The following is a 25,048-nucleotide window of genomic DNA, read 5'->3' on the forward strand; positions in this document are numbered from 1 at the left end:
AAATCCACATCAGAGCAGTGGGAGTCTTTCAGAAAGGAAATAGAGAGAGTACAACGCCAACATGTTCCCATAAAGGTCAAGGGTGGGACTAACAAGCCCAGGGAACCCTGGATGTCAAGGGATATACAAGAATGGATTAGAAAAAAATGGAGGCTTTTGGCAGATACAAAGGACTAAAAACAGTGGAAGCCCTAGAGGTGTATAGAAAGTTCAGGGGGGTACTTAAAAAAGAAAGTAGGGGAGCGAAGAGGGGGCATGAAAAAACACTGGCGGGCAAAATAAAGGAAAATCCCAAGGTGTTTTATAAGTATATTAAGGGCAAGAGGATAACCAGGGAAAGAGTAGGGCCCATTAGGAACCAAAGTGGCAATCTGTGTGTAGAGCTAGAAAATGTAGGTGAGGTTTTAAATGAATATTTTGCATCTGTGTTCACTATGGAGAAAGACGATATAGGCATAGAAATCAGACAGGGGGATTGTGATATGCTTGAACAAATTAGTATTGAGAGGGAGGAGGTACTAGCAGTTTTAGCGGGCTTAAAAGTGGATAAATCCCCAGGCCCAGACGAGATGTATCCCAGGCTGCTGTGTGAGGCAAGGGAGGAGATTGCAGGGGCTCTGACACAAATTTTCAGAACCTCTCTGGCAACAGGGGAGGTGCCAGAGGACTGGAGGACAGCTAACGTAGTACCATTATTCAAGAAGGGTAGTAGGGATAAAGCAGGGAATTACAGGCAAGTGAGCCTAGCATCAGTTGTAGGGAAATTATTGGAAAAAATTCTGAGGGACAGAATTAGTCTCCATTTGGAAGGCAAGGATTAATCAAGGATAGTCAGCATGGCTTTGTCAGGGGGAGATCATGTCTAACCAATTCGATTGAATTTTTTCGAGGGGGTGACTAGATGTGTGGATGAGAGTAATGCAGTTGATGTAGTCTACATGGACTTCAGTAAGGCTTTTGACAAGTCCTGCACGGCAGACTGGTCAAGAAGGTAAAAGCCCATGGGATCCAGGGCAATTTGGCACATTGGATCCAAAATTGACTTAGTGGCAGGAGGCAGAGGATGATGGTCGAAGGTTGTTTTTGTGACTGGAAGCCTGTGTCCAGTGGTGTACTGCAGGGATCGGTGCTGGGTCCTTTGCTGTTTGTAGTGTACATTAATGATTTAGATATGAATGTAGGAGGTATGATCCGTAAGTTCGCAGATGACACGAAAATTGGTGGAGTGGTAAATAGTGAGGAGGGAAGCCTCAGACTACAGGACGATATAGACGGGTTGGTCAGACGGGCAGAACAGTGGCAAATGGAATTTAACCCTGAAAAGTGTGAGGTGATGCATTTTCGGAGGACTAACAAGGCAAGGGAATACAAAACGAATGGTAGGATCCTAGAGGTTCAGAGGGACTTTGGTGTGCATGCACATAGATCCCTGAAGACAGCAGGACAGGTAGATAAGGTGGTTAAAAAGGCATATGGGATACTTGCCTTCATTAGCCGAGGCATAGAATATAAGAGCAGGGAGGTTGTGATGGAGCTGTACAAAACACTAGTTAGGCCACAGCTGGAATACTGTGTGCAGTTCTGGTCGCCACACTATAGGAAGGATGTGATTGCATTGGAGAAGGTGCAGAGGAAATTCACCAGGATGTTACCTGGGCTGCAGCGCTTCAGCTATGAAGAGAGACTGGACAGGCTGGGGTGTTTTCCTTAGAGCAGAGAAGGCTGAGGGGGGACCTGATTGAGGTGCACAAAATTATGAGGGGCGTAGATAGAAAGGAACTTTTCCCCTTAGTAGAGGGGTCAATAACCAGGGGGCATAGTTTCAAGGTAAGGGGCAGGAGGTTTAGAGGGGATTTGAGGAAAAACTTTTTCACCCAGAGGGTGGTTGGAATCTGGACCTCACTGCCTAAAAGGGTGGTAGAGGCAGGAACCCTCACGACATTCATAGAAACATAGCAACATAGAAGATAGGAGCAGGAGTCGGCCATTCGGCCCCTCGAGCCCGCTCCGCCATTTAGTGAGATCATGGCTGATCATCCAAATTCAGTACCCTGTCCCTGCTTTCTCCCCATATCCCTTGATCCAATTAGCCTCAAGAAATATATCCAACTCCTTCTTGAATATATTTAATGAATTGGCCTCAACTGCCCTGTATGGCAGAGAATTCCACAGGTTCACCACTCTCTGGGTGAAGAAATTCCTCCTCATTTCTGTCCTAAATGGCTTACCCCTTAGACTGTGACCCCTGGTTCTGGACTCCCCAACCATCGGGAACATCCTTCCTGCATCTAGTCTGTCCAGTCCTGTCAGAATTTTATAAGTTTCGATGAGATCCCTTCTCATTCTTCTAAACTCCAGCGAGTATAAGCCTAATTGATCCAATCTCTCCTCATTCAAGAAGCATTTAGATGAGCACTTGAAACACCATAGCATACAAGGCTACGGACCAAGTACTGGAAAATGAGATCAGAATAGATAGGGCTTGATGGCCAGCGAGGACACGATGGGCCGAAGGGCCTCTTTCTGTGCTGTATAAATCTGACTCTATAAGTTGGCACTCTTCCATCTCCTAGCTGAAGCTGGCACTCTTCCATCTTCTAGTTCAAGCTGGCACTCTTCCAGCTCCTAGTGCAAGCTGGCACTCTTACATCCCCTAGTTCAAGCTGGCACACTTCCAGTTCCTAGTTCAAGCTGGCACTCTTCCATTCCCTAGTTCAAGCTGGCACTCTTCTAGCCACTAGTTCAAGTTGGCACTCTTCCAGCTCCTAGTGCAAGCTGGCATGCATCTAGTTCCTAGTTCAAGCTGACACTCTTCCATTCCCTAGTTCAAGCTGGCACTCTTCCATCTCCTATTTCAAGCTGGCACTCATCCGTCTCCTCATTCAAGGTGGCACTCTTCCATCGCCTAGTTCAAGCTGGCAATCTTCCATCTCCTGGTTCAAGCTGGCATTCTTCCATCTCCTCATTCAAGATGGCACTCTTCCATCCCCTAGTTCAAGCTGGCACTCGCCATCCCCTAGTTCAAGCTGGCACTCTTCCTGTCCCTAGTTCAAGCTGGCACTCTTCCATCCCCTAGTTCAAGCTGGCACTCTTCCTGTCCCTAGTTCAAGCTGGCACTCTTCCATCCACTAGTTCAAGCTGGCAATCTTCCATCTACTAGTTCAAGCTGGCACTCTTCTATCCCCTAGTTCAAGCTGGCACTCTTCCATCTACTTGTTCAAGCTGGCACTCTTCTATCCCCTAGTTCAATCTGGCACTCTTCCATTCCCTAGTTCAAGCTGCCACTCTTCCATCCCCTAGTTCAAGCTGGCACTCTTCCATCCCCTAGTTCAAGCTGGCACTCTTCCATCCCCTAGTTAAAGCTGGCACTCGTCCATCCCCTAGTTCAAGCTGGCACTCTTGCAGCTCCTAGTTAAAGCTGGCAATCTGCCATCTCCTAGTTAAAGCTGGCGCTCTTCCATCCCCTAGTTCAAGCTGGCACTCTTCCGACTCTTAGTTGAAGCTGGTATTCTTCTATCCCCTAGTTCAAGCTCACACTCTTCTGTCTCCTAGTTCAAGATGGCACTCTTCCAATCCTTAATTCAAGCTGGCGCTCTACTTGCCCACTGCCATTGAGTTAATGATATCACTCACCTTTTACCCTGACCCCAAAGTGCACTCCCAGCTACTTCTCTCTTCTCCCTGAAAGCACTTTCAACTTCCGCCTCATTCCCTCTGTGCTTCTGACAGCCCATTTCCCTCTCTCCTGTATTGCCATCCCTCCATTGCTATCTATTATCCCCTGCCTTCTCCCATCTAAGTCCAGCTGCTAATGCACCAGACTGGTTTCTTCCATAATCTGAGCACTGTTTCTTGTGTTAACGGCAGGATAGTGGCCTCTCCATACTGTAAATGTATGCAATCTTTGCACTACGAGCAGAGAGGGCCCATTTCGACTCTGGACTCAGGTTGGAGTAGAAATAAGTGGAGAGGCACCCAACCTGCACTGGTTTTTGTCACCAAATGCTGACAAACTTACTGGATCCCAAAACACTGACTGACAACTGGTGCATATGTGAACCAGCTAAGCCTTAGCGACATTCTTTGGCCCAGATATTGGTCTACTTACCTGTTTGCGCCGCAATCCTGGAAAAAATGGCGGCCGCCGCTCTAACGCCCACCTCTGGCGCCCTTTCAACCCCGCCGCTGGCCAAGGGCTCAGCCATGCCCCTGCCACGAATGGCCAGCACCGTCTCCTCCAAAAGGGTGAGGTGAAGCTTGGAATGGGAGCTGTGCCTCGTGTTTGGTACAGATTGTTGGTGGGTGAGTGATGGGGTTAGGGGGGTCGTGTAATGAGGCGTGTGTGAGGCTAGTGGTGCAGTTGGTAGGAGACGGCTTTTGAAAATGCATTCACTGACCTTGACCAGTGGTCTGAGGTCATGAAGCTTCTTTGGACACTGGAGCCAGGTTGCAGGGGCGACACTGCTGGCAGTGATGGCCTCGGTGATCTGGTCCCATATCCTTCTTTCTGGAGGGCCTCCTGGCCCCTGTTGGTAGAGAACCTCTCTTGCAGCATTGACCCCCTGCACAAAGCTGGAGTGCTGTGTGTGAGGCCCTGGGTGCCCCTTCCCTGGCTTGTTGAGCCATTTGTGTTAGTGCTGAAGCACTTTTCCCATTTTATTTGGTGCGGAAGGCAATTCAGCTTTAAGAGCTGTAGACTCCCATTTGGGAATTGTTTTTAATATCAATTTTTTTTTCAGAAAGCAGTTGAGCTCTCAGGGCTAAAAGCTGATTATTGTAAAATTATTTTTCCTTTTACAAGGCCGTTCCCCTTTAAGGGACCGCACTGCTTTCTAAAATGGCAGCCTTGCTTTAAGAGAAAGCTGTTCTTGCTGCAATGACGCTACAGCCACGCTATATTGGGCCTCCTGCTGGGTCTACTGCCGGGAGAACCTGCCTCACACAGTGAGTTTAGCGCTGGGCTAATGTTAATTAGCAACAAGCACCAATTTACTTGCCCGCGCCATTAATTTCGACGGCCATTATCTCCAGTCCGTGGTGGCACCAGCAGGTTTTTAGCAATCTAGAATTTCTAGGCCTTAGCTATGTGTAACACAATCGTAAACACATTGGGGGAGAAATTCAGTATCGCCCCGCTTGGGGGCGGTAACTTTTGAAAGGTGGGAAACTTAGCGCCAGGCACTGATGATGCCCAGCTTTTAAAAAAAAAATGGGTTTTAGTGCTCCAGGAAGGAAGTGGGGCATTGAATTAAGCGCTCCACTTCCTTCCTGGAGCGCAACAGGCAGCAGGCGGGGCGGTAGGTGTGCAGCGCTGCCACGTTGGAAGGCTCCTTCCCTCCCTTAAAGGGAAGGGCCATCGCTGCAGGCTCTGCAAGGGCAAAACTTACCTGGTCGCTGACGGCAGCCGCGATCCGGCCCGATCAGCCTGATGCACTGCAGCAGAGTGCCGGGCTGATCGAGCGCCGGCGAAGAAAAATGAAAAAAAACCAGAAAGAGCATTTCAGAATTTTTTTTTACTTACCTCGGCCGCCTCGCCTTTAAGAATCGCCCCCGAAGCGTCCGACCTCTCGATCGACGCCTCCTGCAGATGCCGGTGTTTTCGTCCGCCGATGCTGCAGGGGGTGGCACTGAAGTTCGGGTCCGGGGCGCTACCGGGGCGCCGCGCAGCCGGATGACGTCACGCTCTCCGGGCTCAGGAGGCCGTTGCGCTCGGGGTTACCGCCGCCGCAAACGTACACCCGGTAAGTTGTTAACGGGAGGCGCTAAGGAGGCCAATATCTAGCCCATTCTTTATAAATACGTTTTTGTTTTCGCTACACAGAGTGCAAAGAGGAGATCTTCCCCCATGTGGTAATGTGATACAAAAGTAAAGTTAGGTGGCAATTTATCAGTCTGTCAACATAACCTCAACATCCATTTGTACAAGTATCTGACAGGATTTCAACAATACATTATTTAATTTTATGCCAGTGTTTATGTTGCCACATGTCTATGCAAATTCATAATGGGGGAAAAATTGGGTTGCTTTGTGCCTCCCGTTGGGGCGCTAACGGGGCGCAAAGCCCCTAGTGCCCGGGCACGGCACCGCTAACGCCTCCTGCGAAATTCAGCGGGAGGTTAGCGCCGGTGGTAGCAAGTAGCGCCCGTAGCACTGTGCCTCCGGCGATAACGTCATCGCCATGCGCAGCTCCCCGCTCGCGCCCTGGCCACAAACCTCGGTCACGTCCCCTGACCTACCGCCAGACGATATGTCCAACAGGGTCAGGGTGGTGTTTTTGCGGCTGCGGCAGCGCAAATTAAAGGACAGGTGCTGGGCAGCCATTTTTTGGGGGGCCGCCTGAGCACCTGCCCCCTTCATCTCCTCCCACGGGGAGCCGGCTGCGATCGCTCAACCTAGCACTCCTCGTGAGTGCCGGGCTCTTTCGCCAGCACCCCGCTCCCCGGTGGTCCAGTAGGGCCCCGGTGTGCGCTGTGTTAGGCCCCTTCCCTTTAATCAGGGGAGAGCCTGTAATACCGTGGCGCTATGTGCCAACACACGTGGCGCTGTTGCACATAGCGCCGCGATATTCAATGGTAGCCCCTCCAGGAAGGAGGGGGAGCGCTTCCAGTAGCGTCCCACCTCCTGCTTGGGGCGCTACCACTCAATTTATGGCGCAGGGATGCTAACTTTTTCGGGGTGCTAAAAGTAGCGCCCCAGCAAAGTTAACACCCCAAAGGGTGCACGACCAAATTTTTCCCCCAATGGGTTCTAAGTATGGCTGCAATGAGTTGGAATTGTACACATCTGCCCTGTAGATGCTTTTCTATTTATTCTTTTGGAATTAACCAACTGATGTTGGGTTTTCCACATGTACAAATATTTAGTTCCATAACTAGAGAGATTCAGCTGCCAGTGAATCATGATGCCAAGCGTACTAGAATGATGGACTTGAGTCAGAGCCATAGGATATTTGTGAACTCAATGATTGTGCCAGGAAAGATGTTCTTCTAAATACTGTACAAATTGAATATGATGTTAGAATGTTCAAACTGTCTAATGGACTGGGCAGATAGTAGATACCATTGAGGAACTAGGAGCCTAGAAATTTAGACACAGTATGGGCGCCTAAGAGGTGACCAGGTTTCATTCCTGAAACAGGAATTAAGCTCTTTGCATATACAATTAGGGGGCCTCATGCCTGTTTGAGAGCCCCTATGCAAATATGGGCTGCCCTGAATGTAGCTGGTGCCGGGCCAGCTGTGTTCAGGAAAACATGGTCTACATGCAGGCTAACCAGCGATCCTTTAAAAGGCCACTGCAAGTCTCCACCAAAAAGCTAAGGGTGCGATCTTGCTAGCTCTGGGGAGGAGGGACTGCCGGGAAAATGGCAGAATCTGGGGGCAGGTGCCCAAACCGCCCCCAATCTGCCTCCTTGCCATTTTGCCAGGAGGCGGGTAGCCGACCCGCGCCGGGTCCCATCTCCTTGGAGGCGGGAAGGGGGTTAGCGCCACTTATCTGCCTGTTAACAGGCAGATAAGAGGATTATCCCCATTTTACCCACACAAGTGCGGGCTTCCTCAAGGCTGCAAACCCCACCAGGGTCACCAAGGCGAGCAGTGGGTCTGCGGGGGTCGGAGGGGTGCAAAAGTGAAGGTAAGTGATGGGTGCAAGTGTGGAGAGGTGAGTATGTGAGGTAAGTGGAAAGTGTTAGAAAAAGTTTACTTATCTTTGTTTCTTCCTGCAGGCTTCAAGAGTTGGGGATGCGGAGAGTCTTGCAACTCACCGGCAGAGATGACAGATGGCTGCTGCATTCTCCAATGCAGCAACCATCTAATTTCTGCTAAAGAAAGAGATTTGATGAGGTCTTGAATTCAAGAACTCATCAAACTGCAGAGAATGTCAGTGTTTGACAGCTTCACAGAGCTGTCAAACGATGACAATTCATCTGTCAAAAATTTTTGACAGATGAAACATCATATGCTGACATTCTCTGTAACCGGCTTTCCCTTAATTGGCCTCCTATGCCCGCTGGGCGGGTTTAACAAGGTCAATCAAGGGAAAATAGCGTGAGTTGGCCACAAGTCGATGGAGGCGGGACTGAAACTCGACAAGTGGGAGTCCCGCCTCCAAAAGCTCCCCATTGGCAAAATCCAGCCCTCAGTTTCTAAAAAAAAATACTTAACTGGATGTGGAACCAGCTGGTGCCGAAGACCATTGTCTGCCCCCAGTCAGGCCTCTCTCCTTCCCGATCGGTCCCCTCCCACCCTCCAGGTCGCCCTTTCCACCCCTCTCACAGGTCTATCCTCTTCACCAACGAACTAATATTAACTCATGTTGAGGAGTCTTGATAATGGCTACAGCTATGTTATTAACAAAAAGAATACACTGCACATCATTCTAACATGCTGTTCATTGTACATACTGCAAAAATTAAACTTTAGCATCAATTATTTCATACTTTAGTCAGAGTATAAATATTTCCGCTTCATTATACTATCATAGTGATGTGCATCGAAGCTTTGACCACGTTCAATCAGCTCCAATGGACGGGTCACATTGTCCGCATGCCCGATACGAGACTCCCAAAACAAGCGCTCTACTCGGAGCTCCAGCACGGCAAGAGAGCCCCAGGTGGGCAGAGGAAATGCTTCAAGGACACCCTCAAAGCCTCCTTGAAAAAGTGCAACTTCCCCACCGACACCTGGGAATGCCTGGCCCAAGACCGCACAAAGTGGAGGAGAAGCATCCGGGAAGGCGCCGAACACCTCGAGTCTCTTCGCCGGGAGCAAGCAGAAGCCAAGCGCAGGCAGCGTAAGGAGCGCACGTCAACCCAAGCACCCCACCCACCCGCCCCTTCAACCACCGTCTGCCCCACCTGTGACAGAGACTGTAGGTCCCGCATTGGACTCATCAGTCACCTGCGAACTCATTTTTAATGTGGAAGCAAGTCATCCTCGGTTCCGAGGGACTGCCCAAGAAGAAGAAGAGCGATGTGCTACTTTTAGCATATATTTTAGCAGTCAATATTTTGCAGTGCATAGTCCATTCACAAATACTATCAATATTTTATACTGTTACAATAGCTTGACAATGTTTTGTGATCATGGAAACTGATATTACAATGGCCCAGACTTTGGGGTCAGCAGCGAACGAACAGCGCCAGCCATTCATTACACACACACTTGCCCACAGACTTTCTATGGGCTTTTGCACTGGAACTTGCTATGATTAGAGAGCCAAAGCAGCTCGGTACCCTCTACAGGGGATCTGGGACCTGTGTGAACAGGTAAAGCAACTGTGTATCTCCTTCACCAATCAGATTGAAGAATCCTTACAGAGGCATGCAGAGTCTAAACCAGGAAGTATAAGTTAGAATAGTTAATTTAATGTCAAATCATGTACAGAAAGCAAAATAAAGAGAGAGAAAGAAAGATGCGATTAAGAGAGATAAAAGAGACAGAAAGAAAAAGTAAAAAAATATATATAACATTTTTTAAAATCTCCAACAATAATTATAATCTGAAGGAATGAGACGCCACAGTTGTAAAAGTTAATTATCAGTGCCAGAAAGTAATTAAGACTTAACACGCCGTTAAAAATTTACTTACACTGGAAGGGACAAGCCCAAACATTTTCTGGCGAGTTTAGTGGGTATCTATCATGTAAGCACCGTAACTTCACACTATTCCATGTGTTTCAATCCCGAGTCTCTTGGCGAGATACTATTATTGCACATGTGCGGTCGCTGGAAGTTACTGTCCCATTTACACTTTAATAAGTCTACCTCAAAATCTGGCCCATTATTTTTACAATTGCTATTAAGACCCATAAAATATGGTGTCTGTTAACTGGAAATAATTGTGGGTTGTCATTTAGCTTAACTGCGCTGTTAGCCTCACTTGTTTTCTTCAGCTTCAGTGACATTCAAATTGAAAAACATGAATGAGAGTTTCAGTGGCATTTGGTGAGAAGCCGAATGTAACAATGCATATAAATCTGTGCTGTGTAAACCCATGAAACATCGCATGATAATACAATACTTGTTTCAATACACCCTTCAGGGAAAAACATTAACGAAGGTGGAGGAAGAAATCTGGGCATTCTAGTGCATAGATCTCTAAAGGTACCTGAGCAATTCCGTGAATCGATAGCGAGAGCAAATAGAGTGTTGAGGTGCATTCATAGGCCATGTACTTTGCATCGGTCTTCACTCTTGAAGATGATGCTCAACTGTTAGAATTGAATGATTTTAACAATAAAACTAGTAATATTAAATTCGATGAACATACTGATTTCGATAGAATTAAGATCTTGAAAATAGATAGAGCAGCCAGGCCGGATGATAGCCACCCGAAGATCCTCAGGGAGATTTCCACTCTTCCACTAGCTTTTCCAGTCATTTTTGTCACTTCTTTGCCTCAGCATAGAAGTTGGATGTGATTTTGAGGCCAAGGAGCCAGACAGAAATAAAAGCCACTTAATTCAAATTGTATTTTTAGTTTTTTTAATAATATTTTAGATTCTCTAGACTAGAGCATATCAGTTATGTTCTGGACTATGGAGCAGTATATTTGTATGTGTATAGAGTTTTGTGCTACATCTGTGATATTAAATTAATGCAGCAATTCCAATCTTGTGATATTGAGCTGCTGTAAAGATCTTAACTGTGGTAAATGTAGATTGAAATCTAACAGTAACAGTTGAACTCCCCGTGTGATGGATGGTGAAGTGGAGGTGCTTCCCATTGCTCTTGAATCTACTGTTTCTTTTTCAAATTCAAGCTCGGCATCACCACTGCTCCCTGATTTATTTCATCTCTTATGCGGCTAGATTTTACAACCACTCACAAAATCTGGCCCATATTCCTTTCAAACTTGATGTCCTGCAGTATGGACCTTGGCACTTTATCAAGGTTTGTCAAGAAAAACCTTTGAAATCCAACGCTTGTGACTAATCCTAGAGACTAGTCCAAAAGTATGTAGTGTTCCCTTTGCACATCTGTAAATTCCAAAAGGCCTTGGGCTGGAGTTCATCTGTCAAAAGCTAACTTTCGGGCTTATTATATGGTGCTATTTAAAAAGGCCTCCATTATCAATAATTTATGATATGCTTACTCATTGCCTTCTAAAACGCAGACAGTGGCTGAATCTCATGGATTCTAAACCCAGAGCTTAGTTATCTACAGCAAATATGAAGTCAGAAATATTTGTGCATGAAAGTTTAATGTATTAATGGAATAATAGCAAGCCAAGGCTAAAGATAACTATAATAATGACAAATGTCTAACAGATCTGACACTGGTATTTTCAAAGAATAGACAAGGACTTGAAGGAATTGTACTGGGTACCAATGAGAAACTCAAGATTAAGTCATGCTCCAGAAGCAGAGTTCTGTAAGTGATCAGAAGATCACAAGATAAATACTAATGAGGAAAGCCATTCATCTAATTTTAGTTCATCCAACCAAAAATTACCTTTAACTAGTTTGAACCTGTGCTACCTTGTTCTAGTTTTGCAATTTAGTTTCCATAGATCTACTTTTCCTATACCATCTACTATCTTGTATTCCTCCATAAGTTCATCTCTCAGTCACCTCATTTCAAAACTTTCTCCTGTCATTCCTCCTACTTTCCTCTAACACCGGGGATCAGCCTTGTAGTTGTTCTCTGAATTGCTTCCAATTCTTGAATGTCTCCCTTTGTCTCGATGACTAGAATTGGAGACAGTACTTACGGCGTGGCCTGGCCAGAGCACTATAAACTACGCCATGTTCTCCGCAGCCTTCAACATGTCATCGACGACGACGAACACCTCGCTAAGGCCATCCCCACGCCTCCACTACTCGCCTTCAAACAGCCGCCTAACCTCAAACAGACCATTGTTCGCAGCAAATTACCCAGCTTTCAGGAGAACAGCGACCACGCCACCACACAACCCTGCCACGGCAACCTCTGCAAGACATGCCAGATCATCAACACAGATACCATCATCACACGTGAGGACACCACCCACCAGGTACATGGTACATACTCATGTGACTCGGCCAACGTTGTCTACCTCATACGTTGCAGGAAAGGATGCCCCGGAGCATGGTACATCGGCGAGACCATGCAGACACTGCGACAACGGATGAACGGACACCGCGCAACAATTGCCAGGCAGGAGTGTTCCCTCCCAGTCGAGGAACACTTCAGCAGTCAAGGACATTCAGCCTCCGATCTTCGGGTAAATATTCTCCAAGGCGGCCTTCGAGACACACGACAATGCAAAATCGTCAAGCAGAAACTGATAGCCAAGTTCCGCACTCATGAGGACGGCCTCAACCGGGATCTTGGGTTCATGTCACGCTACGTGTAACCCCACCTGACGTAGAGTCATCCAGACGTGAGTCGTTGTTGGCTTGTTCTCTCTGCACAGATGCGGCCGGACCTGCTGTGATTTCCAGCAAAGTTTTTTGTTTTTTTTCTGTTTTTCATACAGACCCCAGCATCTGCAACATTTGACCTCTTGTGACCCCACCTCATTGTTCTTTGATGTAATGTTTTCCTGACTGACCTGTTTGGACACCATTTACACCTTTGATTGCTGTGATTATCTCTCTGCCGAGGTGTGATAAAGGGCAGTTAGAAAGATTACCTGTAATCATCTGGCAGTTTTCTCTGACTATATATGCTGTGCCTGTATGCTTCTCTTCACTTCACCTGACGAAGGAGCAGCGCTCCGAAAGCTTGTGATTTCAAATAAAGCTGTTGGACTATAACCTGGTGTTGTGCGACTTCCTACTATAAAATATGAGCATGATTGTCTCTGACTTATATTCTACTGGTTTGGTTATGTAGTTCCGCATTCTGTTTGCTCTGCTGATTGCTGCAATGCAATGGTTAAACATGTTGAGTATCACATCTACGAAGACCCTTAGATCTCTTTCAGCTTCATCCGTAGCTATTTCAAAACCATTTCTTCCTATGTGGAATATTTTACCTTCATCTGTATTAAATTTCAATTCTGCATACTTCAATATTTTGTTCAACTCATTGTGCATTTCCCAAACTGCCTCCTTAGAATTAACTACTCCTTCTAATTTATATTTGATGGCTAGCTCTGCACTGAAACTTCTATTCAGAAGCAACAGAGTTCTATGAGCCTGGAAGAGTGGCAGATGCAGGAAAAGCTATTTGGGAAGCTTAGTTGCTGGCAATCTTTTCAGACTTTTCAGTCAGTGTATAATGTGAGTGCAGTTCTTCTGTTTTTCACATATGTATGGGGATCCAACTTTCGCACCAACAACTCTTGGTAGTGTAGTGCTGCTGTAATCATAAACTTCTATAGAATTGATAGCCTGGTCCTATCTCCTTGATGTCATAGCAGTTGAACCCTGACATCAAGTAGGTCATCTTCATCAAGCCTCTGATCTTTGGACTGTATTGAATCCACAAGCAAATGTATATTTTGCAGTCTGCTGAACATAGCTACAATACTGCACCAGCTGGTGGACAGAAGTTTTGTGGAATACGGATGATGACAAACACAGCCAAGCATTATTGATGATTCCCACTCCTCCACCAGTTTTGCCAGCCATCTCATTATTTGTTTACCCCAGTGTAAATCAAGTGTGGTTTAAATCAAGTGCAATGGCTTCTCTTCCCACTCCCGCATTGTTACCTCTGGTGTCCCCCAAGGATCTATCCTTGGCCACCTCCTATTTCTCATCTACATGCTGCCCCTCGGCAACATCATCCAAAAACGCAGGGTCAGTTTCAGCCTGTGTGCTGACAACACCCAGCTCTGCCTCACCACGACCTCGCTCGACCCCCTCCACTGTCTCTAAATTGTCTGACTGCTTGTCCGGCATCCAGTACTGGATGAGCAGAACTTTCCTCCAACTAAATGTTGAGAAGACCAAAGCTATTCTCTTCGGTCCCGCCACAAACTTGCTCCATAGCCACCGACTCCATCCCTCTCCCTGGCCACTGTCTGAGGCTGAACCAGACAGTTTGCAACCTTGATGTCATATTTGCCCCTGAGATGAGTTTCCGACCACATATCCACGCCATCACTAAGACCGCCTATTTCCACCTCCGGAACATTGTCAAGCTTTGTTTGATAATGCTCCTGTGAAGCGCTTTGGGACGATTTACTACATTTAAGGCGCTATATAAATATAAATAGTTGTTGTTGGTTACGAAGCCAAGAAGCTGAATGTTTCTAACTGAAAAGAGTTTGCACCCTTTATTGAAAGAAAGAATGTACATTTATATAGTGCCTTTCACGATTTCAGGAGGTCCCAAACCACTTTGCCGCCAATAAAGTAGTTTTGAAGTGCAATCACTGTAGTAACGTATAAAACACAGCAGCCAATTTGCACACTGCAAGGTCACACAAGCAGCAATGAGATAATGACCAAATAACCTGTTTTATTGATGTTGGTTGAGGGATAATATTGGCCAGGACACCAAGGTGAACTCCCCTGCTCTTCCTTGAATAGTGTCATCGGATCTTTTATTTCCACCTAAGAGAGCAGATGGGACCTCGATTTAAAATCTCATCTGAAGGATGGCACCTCTGACAGTGCAGCACTCCCTCCGTACTGCACTGAAATGACAGCTTGGATTATGTGCTCAAGTCTCTGGAGTGGGCCTTGAACCCACAACCTTCTGACTCAGAGGCGAGAGTGGTAATGACTGACTCAATGAAGTTAGTGACTTCATCTTTTTAGCGCTGAAGATTACATGCTCATGATTCAGTTCTGTGTAAATCATCCGCACTTATTTGGCCATCACTTGTCTTTTAGATGGGAAGGTCGCTTCATCAGCAAAGAGAATGACTCTTTTGATGGCATGCACTAAGCCACTGATGGTGACAGTGAACAGAGTGAAACCAAAACATCCTTCCCTATGAGTGTCCAATATAGTTGTTTTAATAATATGGTTGCACATTTATCATGATCTGACATTTGTATTCTTTTCTGAAATTGTGCATCCTGTTCAGCATTTGCCAGATATACCAAAAGAGAACCAGCACCTAAATGAAGCGTATGAGGCTAGCCATACGGACTACACTCAGTAATTCCCTTTATTTCTTGAGAAATGTTTTATCCTCATATTCAACACCAAATATTTCTAAAACAAAATTCCCGTCCTGGCTAATTCCAACAAATAATTAGACACAAGAAGAAGAAAAGTTTCTGCATTTTATACTTTGTTGCTTAAGCGATGACAGGAATTTCACCCCCATGTCAGAGAGAGAAGACTGACTGCATCTAATTCCAAATATTACTTTCGCCATACTCAGTTACACGGGTTTATGCAGCATGTCAGTGACTAAAAACAAATAGATACAGGAAACTCTCTCTTAACCGGCAAAATTCAGGAGTAGGTTCAGGTAAGTTTTACTATATATTAGTGGCCGTGTAACCGGGGTTCCTGGATCTGTGGCCGTGTAACCGCGGTTCTTGCACCTGTGGCCGTGCAACAAGGACTCCTGGATCTGTGGCCGTGTAACCGGAACTCCTGCACAAGTGCCGTGTAACCGGGGCTCCTGCACCTGTGGCCGTGTACGGGGCTCTCAGACCTTGGTAAGTATACCTCTCTGTAATCCGGACTTTTTGATCAACCGGCACCATGACGGTCCCGTCGGTGCTGGATAAAAAAGAGTTTCCTGTAATTACGGAGGGAGAGAAGGAGAGTTATCCCAGGCCACTCCCACAAAACATTCTCGTGGTCAGTTCAGAAGCCTGAGAACAGATTAACTCTCTTGGCTGTGGCTGACGCGTAGCCCAAACAGATTGACCAATGAGGAGCAAAACAGAGGGGTGGATGAAATTTCTGCCTTTGCTAAATTTAGCAAAAATATTTGGCATTGGTTTTAAGTGGGGAACACCACTTTATACTCATGCTAATTTTTTTGATAAAACTAGTGAAAATAGTAATTTAGCTTCCTGGTTTCTAAGTCTAAAATAAAAGTTTATTAAGAGTACGGGCTCCTCCAATGCTTCAGTCGATAAATGTTCTGCACAACGTGATACACAGTTATACAGACCAGCAAGGCCCCATGTCGGGTTGTTTACTTATACAACACCAAGAAGAACAACAACTGCTATTTTGTTGCACTCCGAATGGTTTACAGGCGGGGGGTGAGGAGCAGGAGATGGGAACCATTGGCACAGTATCTATTGGCCTACATACAACTGTACAAATGCCAAGCGCCTAACACAAGCTTTCACCTGAAAAGGATCTTGTGTCAATCTCATGGGTCCAAGACGTACTTCCGTAGATGCAACCTGCAGGGGAGAAAAGTAATACTGTCAGCAGACTGTTCAGCAATGAAATCCCGTGACCATGCCAAAGTAAAACAATAAAACATTTGGAAGGTGTAATCTGTATTTTGCTGGAAATAAATGTAAAATGACGCACTCTATACATTGCCTTCGTTTGCTATCAATCAGATCAACAACAATCATCACAAGAAGCTTGGCCAATGGAGATGCATATTTATTAATGGGCATGTTAAAAGATCCAAAACCCGCAAATTCTTCTAATATTAAGAAGTAAACTTTAGCCTTTAATGCTCCCGGTGCAGAATTTTATTTGCCAGGAACACGTATCGGGGATATGGCCACATGCTGAATGATATTTCATCCATTCATTTTAATGGGTAGAAAAATCGAGATGAGGGGACACATGACTGAATTCCGTTTCTGTACTCCCAGCACGTGACCCTCTAGACTGAGAACAGTTACCTTACACTAGCAGCTCTTAGTTTGGAGAAAGCATTTGGCTCAAAATAAAACTTGGCATTTATTAGTTTCATGACACATTTTCATAACACAAGTAGATGGACGCCACATGAACTGGAGTGTTTTGTGAACATTAGGAATAATATTATAATTTAGTTTTATAAGTTACGTCTTGTTTTGTTCAAAGTTACTAAAGAAAAAGAAAACAGCTCTGAAAACGAATAAATAAGCTATGCCAGACACACTTCAATAAAAACAGTTCACCTTTAAGGACAAAGAGTTAGAAGGACAATCATTTAAGCTCCTGCTTTTACAACAGCACGGAAAAGCGCGCGCCTATAAAAAAACACGTATGCTTCTCTACTTCATTGTTAGGTAAGAATTAATTAGTTTTGCTTGCCTAAATTTAATCCCAAAATAGTGAAGATGTGCTTTCATGATTGCAACTAAGAGGATTATACTAATCTAAGGATAATTGTACTCTAACCTTGATGGTTGTTAAATATAGAGATACTACATAATTGCCAGCATTCGTGTTATATTACCAAACTTCTTTAAAAAGGAGCAGCCATTTTAAAACCATAGGTTGATGTGCGCAGTTGTTTTAAAGTTGTGGTCTGTGATTTTATTTGTGATTGATGGACTTTGTGTCTGAGGAAGGCTTGTACAGAACAGCAATCGAAAGACTGCGGGGGGTAATTTTCAACTACTCCAGCTGGGCGAAAACCTGGCAGAGAAGGTCGCCCGCACTTGATAAAAACCGCCCAACTGACATTCCATTGATTTCAACAGAATGAAACTCAGGTGGGTCCTACAATGGGCGGGCGATTGGGTCCGCCAGGTTACCATGCAGGTGCTGAAGTTGAAAATTGCCCCCTGTATCACTAGCCTGTATAGGTGGACTCAGGACTCTGCCTGCCCACAGCACCTGTGCTAGCGGCTATTGCGGCCTTGTGGTGATTATTCCTTGTTTAGTAAAAGTATTGTGATTGGTTGTTTGTTAACTGCCTTGGGATATATGTTGTAATCTCATTGGTAGTTGATGTCACATGATGTGTGGTGGCCACCTTAAATTCAGTTCTTTTCCAGCTTTGGTTGGGACTGGATGTGGAAAGATGTGCTGCAGATTTTAAAGTTAATAAAGCCTAGCTTTGGAAGGCAAATCTATTCTTTATTTCAATTTATTAACTTTATGTTAGAATGGAGCGATATCTTCAACCAGAACGATTCAAGGCTGACCCCAATTCTGCTGGAGTGGATGATAAATGGAAACATTGGTATTGTACATTTAAAAACTTTTTGGGAGTGTTGGATCAAGAGTCTCTAAATAAGCTGAATATGCTGATCAACTACATTGCTCCGGATGTATATAAATATATTTTGGACTGTAAAACTTATGAAGTGGCTATTTCTACATTGGAAAAGATTTTTGTTAAACCAAAGAATGAGGTATTTGCACGTCACCTTCTATCTGCCCATAGGCAGCAGGTGGGAGAATCTTTGGATACTTATTTACAAGCACTTCGGTGCCTTAGTGTTAACTGTAATTATAAGGCCGTGACGGCTGAAGAATATAAGGAAGAATCGGTACGGGATGCTTTTATTAATGGATTACTGTCCAGATCAATTCGTCAGCGGTTGTTAGAAAATAAGACTTTGGATCTTAAAAGTGCTTTTGAGCAAGCTTCTACATTGGATGTGGCTCAGAGAAGTTCGGATTCTTATGCTCTTTTTAATCGGCCTGCGACTATGGTTTCGGCAGTTTCGGATGAAAAGGAATTATGTGGACTTAATGGGAGTGGTTTACTAGATTCTGAAACAGTTTCTACTTCGGCGGCTGTTGCCTCTAGGATTCAGAAGTGTTATTTTTGTGGGAATATCCGGCACCCTCGTCTGAAGTGTCCTGCTCGGGAGGCTGTGTGTAGTAAATGCGGCAAGAGAGGTCATTATGCACGCGTGTGCAAATCATCAGGTTCAATTACCTCCTCCTCTCCTGGTGTGGGAGGGCCCTCCTCTACCACCTCCTCCTCTGTGACTATTCAGCCTTTAGATAGGGCGTTTATTGCATCAATTTCTGCTGCATTTGCTCATGGCCTAAACAAAGCTATAGTTACGGCTCAAGTTAATGGGTTGGAAGTGAAGGCCCTTATAGATACGGGCAGTACTGAGAGTTTTATAAGTCTTCAGTTTGCGAAGGAGAAGCATTTGAAAATTTCGCCTGTTACGTATCAGGTGTGTATGGCTCAGACGACCCTTACTTCACAAATAGCTGGTTGTTGCTTTGTGAAAATGATTCTTCTTGGTAATACGTATACTGATATATGCCTATCTGTTTTGCCTAATCTCTGTGCGGATATTTTGATTGGACATGATGTGCTTCAGTTACACGAGTCTCTTAGTCTTTCATTTGGAGGGACTAAGCCACCTTTATCTATTTGTGGATTAACCTCTTTATCCATTTCTCCATTATCACTTTTTTCCAATTTGATGCCGGTTTGTAAGCCAATTGCTACCAAGTCAAGAAGATATAGTAGTCAGGATAGAGAATTTATTAATTCTGAAGTTCAACGTCTCTTATTGGAAGGAATCATTGAACCTAGTTGTTCGCCTTGGCGAGCACAGGTAGTTGTCACGACTAACGAGAGACACAAGAAACGAATGGTGATAGACTATTCCCAAACTATTAATAGGTATACTCAATTAGATGCGTACCCTTTGCCTAAGATTGATGAGCTTATCAATAAAGTATCTCAGTATAAGGTTTTTAGCACTATTGATTTAAAGAGTGCTTATCATCAGATTCCTATTGTTAAGAAGGATCAACCATATACGGCCTTTGAGGCTGGTGGAAAGCTGTATCAGTTTTGCCGAATACCATTTGGTGTTACTAATGGTGTTGCTTGTTTTCAACGGGCAATGGATGCTTTTATAAGTGATAACTCCCTCTCTGACACCTTTTCATACTTAGATGACATCACAGTGTGTGGCAAATCAAGGGTGGAGCATGATTCTAATTTAAAAAGATTCCTTCAAGCTGCGGAAAAAGTTGGTTTAACTTTTAATAAAGAGAAATGTATCTTTTCAACTACTGAGGTAAATCTATTGGGGTATATTATCTCGGGAAACAAGATTAAACCAGATCCAGAACGTCTGCGACCATTGATTGATTTACCTTGTCCTACTAATTCTAAGGCTTTGCAACGAGTTGTTGGACTGTTTTCTTATTATTCTAATTGGACTGCAAATTTTTCACGGAAGATCCGGCCTCTTATTCGGGTTACGACATATCCTCTATCATGGGAGGCCAGGACATGTTTTGAGAATTTTAAAAAGGATATTTTAGGAGCAGTTGTGCATTCTATTGATGAGTAGGTTCCTTTTGTGATCGAGACGGATGCTTCTGATTTTGCAATTGGGGCTACTCTGAACCAAAATGGAAGACCTGTGGCCTTTTTCTCACGTACTTTGAACAATAGTGAAAAAAGACATTCTTCAATAGAGAAAGAGGCATACGCAATAGTAGAAGCATTGCGTAAATGGAGACATTATTTATCGGGGCGACATTTCACGTTGGTAACTGATCAAAAATCTGTGTCCTTTATGTTTGATGTTAAACATTTTGGAAAGATCAAAAATGATAAAATAATGAGATGGAGGATTGAGTTGGCATGTTACCATTTTGACATAGTTTATCGTCCGGGGAAGGATAATGTTGCTGCTGATGCACTGTCGAGGGCTTATTGTTCTGTGATTCACGGAGATACGCTTATTAATCTTCACAATGCCTTATGTCATCCTGGGGTTACGAGGATGATACACTTCGTACGCAGTAAGAATTTGCCCTTTTCAGTTGAAGACGTCAAGCGGATGACTTCATCATGTTCTATCTGCGCTCGGTGTAAACCGAATTTCTTTAAGCCTCAACGAGCTCATCTTATAAAGGCTACTTCTCCTTTTGAACGTTTGAGCGTCGATTTTAAGGGGCCTCTTCCTTCAACTACTCAAAACCGATATATTTTTACTGTTGTGGATGAGTTTTCAAGGTTCCCTTTTGCTTTTCCTTGTGCAGATGTATCAGCTGCTACAGTTATCAAATGTCTGACTCAACTTTTTGTCATCTTTGGGATGCCTGCGTATATCCATTCAGATCAGGGAAGTTCTTTTATGTCTTCCCAGTTGAAGGAATACCTTCAGAGTCGGGGAATTTCTACTAGTAGAACTACCCCGTATAATCCCCAGGGTAATGGACAGTGCGAACGATACAATGGGGTGATCTGGAAGGCAGTTATGTTGGCTTTGACATCCCGGAACCTTAAGAATACACAGTGGGAAATGGTACTGCCTGATGCCCTGCATTCCATTAGATCATTGCTTTCAACGGCTACTAATGTGACCCCCCATGAAAGGCTCTTTAACTATCCGCGGAGATCTACTACGGGATATTCGGTACCTTCATGGCTTACTATGCAGGGACCTGTGCTGCTTCGACGCCGTGTTAGATTGTCAAAATATGATCCTTTAGTGGAGGAGGTGGAGCTGTTGGAGGCAAATTCCCAATATGCTCATATTCGATTCCAAGATGGGAAAGAAAGTACCGTTTCAATTAAAGACTTGGCTCCTTGTGGTGGCCAGCCCTCTTCTGAGGATATTAACAATAGTCATGATTTAGATAATGTGGATGCTGTTCCAGATACTACGAATGTCTCCAATCCGATTGCAGATAATTATACTTCTATTAGTCAGCCCTTGATGGATGTTTATGACCGTCCCAGTTTACCTTCTGATGGGATTTCTAATCCGGAAACCATTGAAAATCGGGATATGGATAGCCTTCCTGCTGAAGATACTTCTGTGCCTTCTGGTGTGGGAGGGCAAGGAATTTCATCAAGGTTAAGAAGGTCGACACGAACAAGATATCCGGTCGACCGATTGAAAATGGACTTTTAAATTGATAGTAATGTTTTAAAATTGTTGAAATATTATATTATATTGTTTTAGTTGAGAGATACTTAATACTTATGTGCAATGTTATTATTTGTTGTTGTTCACTTAGTATTGTGTCATGTAAACAGTTTTACTCTTGTTGTGCATAGTTTTAGTTGTAAATAATTAATTAGAAATTGTAAAGGTTATTTAGGTTGGAGTATATTTTAAAAGGAGGGGTGAATGTGGTGATTATTCCTTGTTTAGTAAAAGTATTGTGATTGGTTGTTTGTTAACTGCCTTGGGATATATGTTGTAATCTCATTGGTAGTTGATGTCACATGATGTGTGGTGGCCACCTTAAATTCAGTTCTTTTCCAGCTTTGGTTGGGACTGGATGTGGAAAGATGTGCTGCAGATTTTAAAGTTAATAAAGCCTAGCTTTGGAAGGCAAATCTATTCTCTATTTCAGGCCTCCAAAGGGACATTTATAGGTTTACCTCACATTTACGTCACATAGCGACTACCAAAGTTGAGGCTGCCATCATCATCACTGTAAAATAATGGGGCCATCAGACTGAATCTTAAAAATAGTTTTCATCAAGGTCTTTATCTAGTTTGCAATGTTCCATTGTGAAATGCTAATGTCATGTGACCAGATGCCTCCCAGGTGAGTGCTCAGTCATTTTAGAACAACATTCTTCTATTAAACAGGATGACCACTGAATTTTTGCCCAAAACATCCATAACCCTGTTACTGAACATTTTTTTAAAAGCCTATCCATGCCATGACTGGACTTTTCAATATTATCTATTTTATGTGACTCATAACAGAGTAGTTGCCATGAACATAGCTGCTCTTCCCCAACACCGTGGCTGTTGTGTCAAAGAAGCCAAATATTCCCACCATCGAGAAGCACGCTGCGAAGAAACAGGAATGTTTCTTTGGCTCCACTTTAACTTGTGACAACATAGAGCTGAGAACTCTGGGTGTCTCGTTCTCACAGCCCCAGCACCTACAGCTCTGATATTATCCTCAGCCTCTTAACCGCTCAGATCCTGCTTGGAGGCAGATGACCAGTTTGTCATAAAACATTAAATGCCATGTACTGTAGCTCAAGGTGCAAATATCAAGATCTAAAGGGGGAAAAATTGGGTTGCTTTGCGCCTCCCGTTAGCGCCCCCCACGAAATTTCGGCCGTGCCCCCTGACCTACTGCCGGACGATATGTCCGACAGGGTCAGGGTGGCGTTTATGCAGCTGCGGTGGCACAAATTAAAGAGCAGGTGCTGGGCGGCCTTTCTTTGGGCCACCTGCCAGCACCTGCCCCCTTCCGCTTTTTTATTTGGGGTGCCGGCCACGATCGCTCAGCCCGGCACTCCTCTTGACTGTCGGGCAGTTTTCTCGGCACCCCGCTCCCCAGTGGTCCAGCAGGGCCCCGATGCGTGCAGCGTTGGCTCCTCCCCTTTAATCAAAGGAGGGAAGCCTGCAATACTGCGGCGCTACGTGCCAACGCATGTGGCGCTGTTGCACGTAGCACCGTGATATTCAATGGTAGCGGCCCAGGAAGGAGGGGGAGCGCTTCCACTGAATTTATGGTGCAGGGGCGCTAACATTTTCGGGGCGCTACCAAATTTTCCCCCCTGAAAGAATTTAATGAATTCTGCTGCCAACAACCAGCTCCAGCTCAAATCGCCCTTCTCCAACAGCAGGTCCTAATGCCTCCTTAACCAACAGCAAGTCCTTTTTCCCATCTGAACAAAACCTGCCACTCATGCTGCGTGGGCCGGATGGTTTGCCGCCCACCTTGGCCTCCGCACACCGCACTTACACCCCAACTTAAAATCGGGCCACATGTTTCTCAATTGTCTTGGCTGATGTTCCTCTCCCTAGCGCAAAGACACTGAGGCCAATTGTAGTGCCCCAGTTGCTGTCCCATTTAAAGTCAACTAACTCAGCACAGATTAGGGATCAAACTTGGGACGTTCTGGCATGTATGACTCAGCATGAGTTTTACGTTTTGGATATTTCAGATCTAGACCCGTTATCACAACTGGAAACTGGAAGATAAATGAGTTGCTTAAGTATTATTTTGATTAAAGAGATAAATTATTTTCCAGTTTCCCGTTCTATTGAAGGGTCCAGATCCAAAACATTAGCCTGTCTTTTCTTTTCAGATGCTGACCGACCTGCCATTTAATTCCATCCTGTTGATTTTATTTCAGATTTCCAACATTTGCAGTTCCTTTTTATTTTTCAGTGGTTCATATTCGTTTTGAATGAATAGGAATTTGGAGAGGTAGTCCTGATGATATCATCACATTGCTAGCAACATTGGTCAATACATTGGTTTACCAAAGGTGCAACATTGCTCGGTTAATAATTATTTGCATAGGAGTAAAATAACGACAAAAATGTAGCTCTAACTCACCAGCACTGACATTGTACAATGTCAATATCGGCACGTGCTGTCTGACTTCTGCGTGAGTACTATGCTAAATTTGGTCTCAACAGAGTAGCCTCAGTAATGCATTTTATCACAGGTTTATTTTCTTGCAAATTAAACTGTTCTTTTTGAACAAGCACATTAACTGGCTGAAATATTTTGCCCTAGATACAGGACGATTCAGGGCTGAAGTGGGAGCTACTTGGTTGAAATCACCCAGCGCATGCTGAAGGAATGTCTTCATGAATGTCAAAAAGCCTTTCACGTGTACATGATGAAGGCAGATGTGACAGTGGATAAAGAGGCAGTATTTGTTCTATGACAAAACTGATGTTTGCCAGTTTCCTTGGTACTGTCACAGTGCCCAATCTCTAGTTTCTTAAATCGCACAGGGAGGGTGTAAGCAAAAATGTGCACGAGGTTTGTCAGTAGCTCCCTTGAATTCCCAGCCACCGGGACAAACATCTGGCTTGGCTGAGACCTGGAACTCAAGGGTTTGTGAGCCCCATTTTCCAGGTGTAACTGCTCAATTCCCCACCACCTCCATTAACACTTAGATTTTATTCTCCTCGGTATTTCCTTTGTCTCTTTATGCAGTGCCATTATACTGCAGCTTTTGCATCGATGGAAAGATGTGAATTGATGCAAGACTGACTATAACTCAGGAGTCAGGTCGGTGACCCGGCATGCAGGAACACTTTGGCCAAAAGCTGGGAAACCACCTCCAGCAGGTAATCTCACATTATTTGGTCTTCGCCCTTGGTGTGGTATAACTCCCGTCTAGTAAAAAGGTACATTTTATATGTGCCTAGGGCCAGACAGACCATTGGACTATTAACATTCATGATGAAATCTTTCTAATGTGAGGAGTGAAGCAACATTTTTGTCATACCAAAACAAATTTGCATTCATATACTGTAGTACTTTTAACGTGGAAAAATGTCCCTCGGCGCGTCACAGAAGGT

At 44.6% G+C, this 25,048-nt stretch overlaps 1 protein-coding gene across 1 annotated transcript in view; it reads right to left on the reverse strand.

Annotated features, from left to right (window-relative positions):
- Positions 1-25,048, reverse strand: part of pde8b (phosphodiesterase 8B) — a 440,027-nt gene that overhangs the window by 230,896 nt on the left and 184,083 nt on the right. Inside the window, exon 2 of the mRNA XM_085982537.1 lies at positions 16,202-16,258. Within this exon, the coding sequence (XP_085838663.1) occupies positions 16,202-16,258 (57 nt within the window). The remainder of the gene's footprint in view (positions 1-16,201; positions 16,259-25,048) is intronic.

The sequence above is a fragment of the Somniosus microcephalus genome, chromosome 1 (assembly GCF_052327205.1).
Source record: "Somniosus microcephalus isolate GS21.2 chromosome 1, FLI_Smic_1.0, whole genome shotgun sequence".
Classification (NCBI taxonomy): Eukaryota; Metazoa; Chordata; class Chondrichthyes; order Squaliformes; family Somniosidae; genus Somniosus; species Somniosus microcephalus.